The sequence below is a fragment of the Notothenia coriiceps genome, unplaced genomic scaffold, assembly GCF_000735185.1.
Source record: "Notothenia coriiceps isolate Sejong01 unplaced genomic scaffold, NC01 NC01_scaffold00003837, whole genome shotgun sequence".
NCBI classification, from domain to species: Eukaryota; Metazoa; Chordata; class Actinopteri; order Perciformes; family Nototheniidae; genus Notothenia; species Notothenia coriiceps.
Genome location: NW_011336538.1, coordinates 4235 through 12007, shown reverse-complemented (window position 1 = coordinate 12007; position 7773 = coordinate 4235). Strand labels below are relative to the sequence as shown.

Genomic DNA, 7773 nt, shown 5'->3' with positions numbered 1-7773 from the left:
GTTTTTTAAATGAAATCTGACGGCAGGCAGTTAGCTCTGATCACCTATGATAAATGCGCCACACCTAATCGCTGGCCATTCAGCCACAGAGCTCCCTCTATAAAAATCAAACTGTAGACGGTGTGAAAGCACCTATTGTTTTAAATAATGGTCGGAATGTGACCTGTGAGCCTTTGGAATTACCGTGGGACAGCACATTCTAAACTAACATGTTCAATCAATAAAGTAACATCTTATCTTAATAATATCTTCATATTAATAATAATAAATCATACAGTATGTGTCCGAAAGGGAGCAGGAGGAAGCAAACACAAAAATATACAAAAGATATACTACATATTAAAGCAAACGATTGTAAAGGCTAAAGTATGAGCATAACAAATAAAGAAGTGTAATGTAAACATTTACATTATAATGATGATTATTTAATATATAAAGACTATATATTATTGAATTACAAGATTAGATATACTTTAGTTGATCTAAAATATTGATGTGTTCAAATGCTCTTCAAAACACAACTGAAAGTCCATGAAACTTGTCTTTCTGTATTTGTGAATGAAGCGCCATCTCCTGGTTAAAACCTGAAATTGAAAATCTGGCAACGCCCTCTTGGAAAATAGTGGGAGGGCTTAACATTCCTCAATACTGGTCTGAGGCAGGTCGTAGGCAGGAAGCTATAAGCTGGAGTCTGAAATTCGGTGCTACATCTGTATATGAAGCAGAATGTGAATAAGTCTATGTACTCTGGTCCTTCATGTTTTTGATGTCTTTGATGTGATGTCTCCTCTTGCGGGTGCCATTGTTATTGTTATTATTATCACCATGCGTCACTTTTCACCTTCTTCTCCAGTAGGACTCAGATGAGGGTGTTGCACTTTTCTTTTCCTTATACATGTGATGTTTTGGTGTTTTATTTCTTTCCGTTAACCGTCAAGTGGGAAATAAGTATTTTCTTTTGTGTTTCTCTTAGTATCTGATACTGTTATGTTTGGCTGTGAAAAAATAAATATATATTATTATGAAGGGCAGACCATCTATTTGTATTTATTTAGTTTTTTTTAGAAAGGGGCAGGTCACATAAGATNTTATTCTTCTCCCTGCTCCTTTTCGCTCAATGGTGTTTTGGTAGAGTCATGTTTTGTGGCAATTATTGTACATTTGGTTTTGCGTACCATGAGCGGGACAAATAAAAATGAAATGAAATACGGTGGTCGACAGGGGCAAACGCATTTCAGCGGCCCAAAACACTTACTTTAGTAGAAATGCGCTGCACTTTCAAAAACTATGCAAATATAAAACACACATGTGCGAGATGTTTCTTCATTTCCATGAGTGTTTTTACAGCGTGTTTCTAATAGTGTTTTAATGTAAGTGTTTTGGGCCGTCTTGTTCGGTATCAAAAATGTTTCTTTGTGTAAGAAAGAGAATGTTTTCCATTTTTGTTTGTTAGCATAAAGCATTTCCAATTCACATTGTTACTATTATTTTTGTATTGCACGCAAAAAGGTTTTCTTTCGTGTAGCTGTGCCCGTCTATCATCTCCACTTTTTCACCACACATCAATAGGACTTCAGGTAGTTTCCTCTGGAGAGACAAATCCACGTTTTTTTGGATTGGACAATGATTAGAGCTCATTATTTGTTGGTGAGAGAGTTTTGTTGTGTTTACATGTGATGGATTGGACAGCAGGGGGGCTCTTTGGATTTGGAGGATTCAGAGACTCTGGAGAGAAGCGGTCTTCAATCAGGAGCGAAGGCGTCCAGTCAATGAAGAGCTGAAGAAACAGACAGCAGGTCGATATCACATGCACAACAGGGCGTTAAATTTACATTTGCATTGGAGTCAGTGCAAAAGAAAGTATTTTCAAACACTGTAACGTCACTGAAAACTATTAAAACCTAGGTTTAGCTTAGATCCATAGCTCACACTATGAGCGGGGTTAGGCAGAGGTGGGAAGTAGTCGAGTATACATACTTAAGCACATTTTTCTGGTATCAGTACTTTACTCCACTACTTGTTTTTCTGACGACTTTTTACTTTGACTTCTTACATTTTGAACACAAACACCTGTACTTTCTATTTCTTACATGTTGAACACAAACACCTGTACTTTCTACTTCTTACATGTTGAACACAAATACCTGTACTTTCTACTTCTTACATGTTGAACACAAATACCTGTACTTTCTACTTCTTACATGTTGAACACAAATACCTGTACTTTCTACTTCTTACATGTTGAACACAAATACCTGTACTTTCTACTTCTCACATTTTCCAAACAGGCTGGTTCCTTTAGTCTGAATGTGTGTTTGGTGGCGTGATCATTATTATTTAGAGTCATTGCGTGCCTATTGATTTGAACACGATCCGTGTATCCATCATTTCCTGGTCTTCTCTAAAGAAGAGGGACCAATGAAAACGTTGTCATGTTGCCGTTGTTCAGCATGGAAACATTCATGAGCTAACAATGACATTATTGTTCTATTAATATAAAGGGAGGTCAGGTACTCTTTAAAACAGCTGCTAGTTATGGGTACTTTTTACTGAAGTACATTTCAAAGCCTCTTTACTTTTACTTGAGTCAAGAAGTTTAGTCAGTACTTCTACTTTCACCAGAGTATTTTTTAAACACGAGTATCTGTACTTCTACTTGAGTATGTGTGTTGCCATCTCTTGGGTTAGGGTTACTCACAGTACTCACATGTTCATTTGTGCGAGATGTGTGTGTCGTAACACAATGCTGTTGGCCATGGTGTTTTAATGATATTTAATTTGTAATGACGCATATTCAGATTTGCTCGCCGGGCCTGGTGCAGGTGATGATAACTAAGCCTCTGTGATAAAGTTGGATGCACACTACATATCGGTGAAAAATAAGTAAAGAAGTGTACGTGGATAGGCCTGAATATAAATGACCTTCTGTTTGCCTGGGAGGCCTTGCTGGGCCATTTGGGGCGTACACACCGCACACCTGTTACTGCGAACCTGATTCAGTGAGTCGAGAGCACATTGAGATTGAAAAGTAAAAAACTGGAAGAGACAGAGAGAGTACAGAACAAGCCTGAGAGAAAGAAGATGTCTCTCTGAGCTCACTGAAATTGAGATTTAAACGTAAAAATGGAAAGTTAAACATGTTCAGAGAAGAGGGTGAAGGGCAGAGAGAAAAAGAGAGGGATAGGAGGAGAGAAAGAGCCTTCTGATGCTCGGCCAATATTGTTTCACTGTAATGCCAATGGAGGGCATTGCAATTGAAAGGAAAGGGGGGGGGGGAGATCACAGAATCCCGGGGGAAGAAAATCCTCAGCTGCTAGTTATGGGTACTTTTTACTGAAGTACATTTCAAAGCCTCTTTACTTTGACTTGAGTGAAGAAGTTTAGTCAGTACTTCTACTTTCACCAGAGTATTTTTAAACACGAGTATCTGTACTTCTACTTGAGGAAAGAAGTTTAGTCAGTACTTCTACTTTAGTAAAGGATGTGTGTACTTTTGCCATCTCTGCCGTCCTATGACAGCCGCCATATATTAATTCTGCTGTTTTTTCTTTGTGTTCCTCAGCGTCGGCCTCTGAGAGCGATGCGACGCCGGAGAAGCGGCCCCGTGCGGAGGAGAAAGATGGAGGAGGAGGAGAGGAGGCCCGCGGGACGCCCAAGCAGAAGAACCGCCGACGCTGCTACCGCTGCCAAACCAAACTAGAGCTGGTGCAGCAGGAACTGGGATCCTGTCGCTGCGGTCAGTACCAACACCATGCAAAGCTCTGCGTTAATACTGACATTCACTGTCGATAGGCGCTTTCACACCAGTGTTAATTTTGGCAGGTGTTCTTGATTTAGTCTTTAGACGAAAATGGTTATTAGTTTTAGTCACATTTGAGTAATTCCTATCCTTCGTTGTTTTAGTCAACTTTTAGTCGATGAAAAATTACATTTTAGTCAAAATGTGTCTCTATACTCTCTGAACGCTCCGTCCCCGGCAGATCTGTGTCCACTGCAGCATGTCTGCTAGGCCCCGCCCTAGTTTTCGTTACCTAAATTAACACTGTTTCACACAAAGTACTTTTCCCAGGAGCTTTTATTTCCCCGGAACTATCTAGTAGATCGCGTTCACACCGGAATAAGTCCCTGAGGAAACCACTGACGTCACTTATTCTTCTTCTTCTTCTGCTTTGGGTTTACCGGTAGGCCGCAAACAACTTCACGGCGTATACTGCCACCCGAAGTCCCGGGTCCCCCCGGACTCCGGGGCTTCGGGTGGCAAATCGTCAACCGAAGCCCCGAGTAAATCGCCAGAACACCGACACCTCCTCATCTCCACCGCTCCCACGTTTTATTTTGTGTTGCCATAAGTTAGTCTCTCTCCGTTGGTGCGCTGGGCTAATGCTAATGCTAATAATGCTAATGCGAGGAAATAAAATGGCGGCTTCACAAAAACCTTTCTGAGTTTTACGGGACGTGGTTTGCAATTCGCCCAGCCAATAGAAATCTGAACCTTTTTCTCCCAGGAAAGTCCCTGCTCTCTAGCAGGGACTAAAAAGGTTCCCGATTAACTAGTAAAGCAGTGCAAAGACTTGAGAGGCTTGTTTTTCAAATACATTTTTCTGATGCTTTTTCGGTAAAACCATTTTTTATATTTTCCCAGTACAAAACAGCACATATATTTGGGTCACTTCTTTCCTCACTAACTCTTCCTCCTCCTCGTCTTCCTCCCCAGGCTATGTGTTCTGTATGCTGCACCGCCTCCCCGAGCAGCACGACTGTCTGTTCGACCATCTGGGCCGCGGGCGAGAGGAGGCCGTGCTCAAGATGGTGAAGCTGGACCGCAAGGTGGGGCGATCGTGCCAACGCATCGGAGAGGAGTGCTCCTAACAACCAGCCGCCATGAAGAGGAGGAGGAAGCGCTTAGGAAGAGAGGAAGAGGAGGAGGAAGAGGACGAATGGAGATAAGGGTGGGGGATGGAAGAGGAAGAATAAGGGAGGAGGAGGAGGTTGTAACATCTTGTGTGTGAACTCGATATTCTGTTGTTGTCCTGGTTTCCTGCGAGGAGTGTGTTTTGGACTCCTTTCTCGACCAATGGGAGGAAAATAGGGGTGCGTTCCAAATGTTCACACACACGGCCTTAACACATCCGGTTACATTATGCACGCCTCGCCACCGTTTCCTCCTTTTCATTTTTTTCCCAGGACAGGAAGATACGGAAAGTTGTAGCTGGATTTTTAATTGTTTTGGTCGCCGTGGAGCTCTATCCCACGAGTACCCCTCAGGTCGTTATAAAAAAGGGGGTCGGAGGATCAAACCCCGCCTTCCTCTTCCTCCTCCTCCTCCTCTTCCTCCTCTCTTCCCCCAACATTACGGCCCATGCGCAGCGCCACTAACTGCTGGTGCATGGTGCCGGCGACAGTGTGTGTGAGTGTGTGTTAAAGTGACGCAGTCCAAGGAGGCTGTCATGGTTTGATTTTTTTTTTTTTTTCCCGCTCTGTTTTTCCTGCCGTCGTGGAGGACGATACAGCCGGTCCCTGCCTCTGCTCACATGGATTGTCGATAAATATAAATAATAATAATAAGAAGAAGAACCACACTAATGGACAAGGATGAATCCTCGGTGTAGCAGATCTTCCTCTCCTCCCCTTCCTTTTTTTTTCGGGGGAATCGGCTGAATTTTTTTGTATTAAAAACTAAGAGTTCTTCTCCAAGACGCCACGTGTTCATTTAAGAAAACGACGTTCATCCCGAGTGTCTCTGGGGTTTTGGACGATCAGTTAAGAGTGCTAAACCGAATGCCCCTGAAATTGTTCTATAATTTATTTCTTGTTTTCTGGGCGCCATTTAATTTTTAGGGGGGAAAAATGATTCTTAAAAAAAAAAAATGTTATAATTTCCTTTTGAACTTGATTTCATCGTCCCTCCCAGAGGTGTCTTTTCTGCTTGTGAGCGCTCACCAAATCGAGTTTAAATCAGTGATGTCATATTGATACACTTTTGTTTTAGGCTAATAAAATGAACCCAAAGCCGATTAAATGGGAGATGTTTTGCACTTAAAGTTAAAATAAAGAGTTTGACTCTTAAATCTCCACTTAAGTAACGGAATCAACCATTTGTTTGGTTATTTTCAGTTAAGTTTTCCTATTGATTAATTAATGAACCTTATTCAGGTCTAAAATGAACCGTTACAGCAGTCCCCGGTATATTTAGATTTTGTCGGACGCTGTCGAGGTTGTTCATCTGACATCACAGATTCAAACCAGTAATGATGCCCAAAGTAAATTCTTATATTGATTGGTTTTCCATTTGTTCATTCATATTTGACCACTGTGTTCCCGCTCTTAATCAGCCTGCAGTCTGAGTGTTGGACTTTGTGCTGTGCATATTGTTCACTTCCACACCTCTCGTCCTAAGGGCCTCTCCACCTAAATCAACTTTTTGTTTGTTCGTAACAGAACTTGTTTCCTTCTTCAAATGTACATCTTAAGCTTGGCATTTAGCGCACATTGTAGATGCATTCAAACGCAGGTACGGAATATCCTTAAATGCAAGTTGACGTTGCATTGTGTACTTTAGGTTTCTCAAGGCGGTAGATGTCCTTGAATGCATCCTTTTTTGATTTTTGCAAATTAACTTAAGGAAAAGTTGACTCAGGTGGAAAGCCCTTAAAACCAGACACCACTTAACTTAACTATGCTAATCCTCATGCACACTTTATTGTTCCTCCGCACCTTTTTTCCCATGAGAACGCAGCGAGAGATAAAGGGAGACCGGAGAAATGTCGCGGCTCGTTCTTCTTTTGATATTGTTTTGAGGGCTAATGAGAAATGGAAGAAATGGAATATCTTTCTTTACCTTTTTTAGAGACAAATTATTTAACCTTATATCAGTTTGAGTTACTTACACCCTAGCATAGAGTGGCATATTTAGTTAAATGTATAAAAAAAAAGACCATAATTCTGTCCTTTTTCTCCTTTTTAATTTTATCGTGTTCCATTTTCTGCTAAGGAAAATAAACTGGATTAGAGCATGTGGTGTGTGTGTGTGCGTGTGTGTGTGTGCGTGTGTGTGTGTGTGTGTGTTAATCTGTGTTTCTTTTCTCCATATTGACATTTGTTTGATGAAATAAACCATAAGCAGAATATCCATCAGAGTTCATTATTAATATCTTTAAATGTAAAGTTTTTTCCTGCAATAATTTTGTTAGACTTGATTGCATTTTGATAATAAAACATAATATATATGTTAATTTGTATGCTATGTGGTATGTTATCTGATGTATAGGCCTGTGTGGTGCAAAAAGAATATATAACACTTTACTGGCTGAAAGAAAACGGCAGGATTAGCATATAAAACGCAGCTGATTGGCTTAACGATCATTAGAACATTATCCTGCTTATTGCTTGTCTATTTACTAAATAAATCAACAATACGCCGAGTAATAACACACAATGACTCAGTGTGAGAGGTCACTGCATGCAGATTCAGCACCGTGTCTCAAAAAGATTAATACAATCCTATTTTGTTAGTTAATTAATTTTCACCCAAATGTGTTAATGACATTTGCAGCATCGTCTTCAGAGCTTAACTATTCGGTACCACTTTACAATGAGACTACTCTTATAAAGGATTCATAGAGGGTTTCTAATTAGGTTGCAAACACTTTATTAATCAATAAGAACCATTTATAAACCAGTTCTAACAAAGTTTGCATACATCAGGCTCACTATTTGGCAAGAGGACTAAGCCTTATATTGGCTACTTAGCGAGAATCAACTCAGTGAGCAACA

The 7773-nt window shown here is 40.6% G+C and overlaps 1 protein-coding gene across 1 annotated transcript; it reads left to right on the top strand.

Annotated features, from left to right (window-relative positions):
• Positions 1-3562: 3562 nt before the first annotated feature.
• Positions 3563-7193, top strand: LOC104941750 (AN1-type zinc finger protein 3-like; the record flags this gene model as incomplete). Its single annotated transcript, XM_010766885.1, has 2 exons — positions 3563-3736; positions 4715-7193. Coding segments are annotated over 2 exons (329 nt in total), but the record flags the coding sequence as incomplete, so codon positions are not given.
• Positions 7194-7773: the final 580 nt, after the last annotated feature.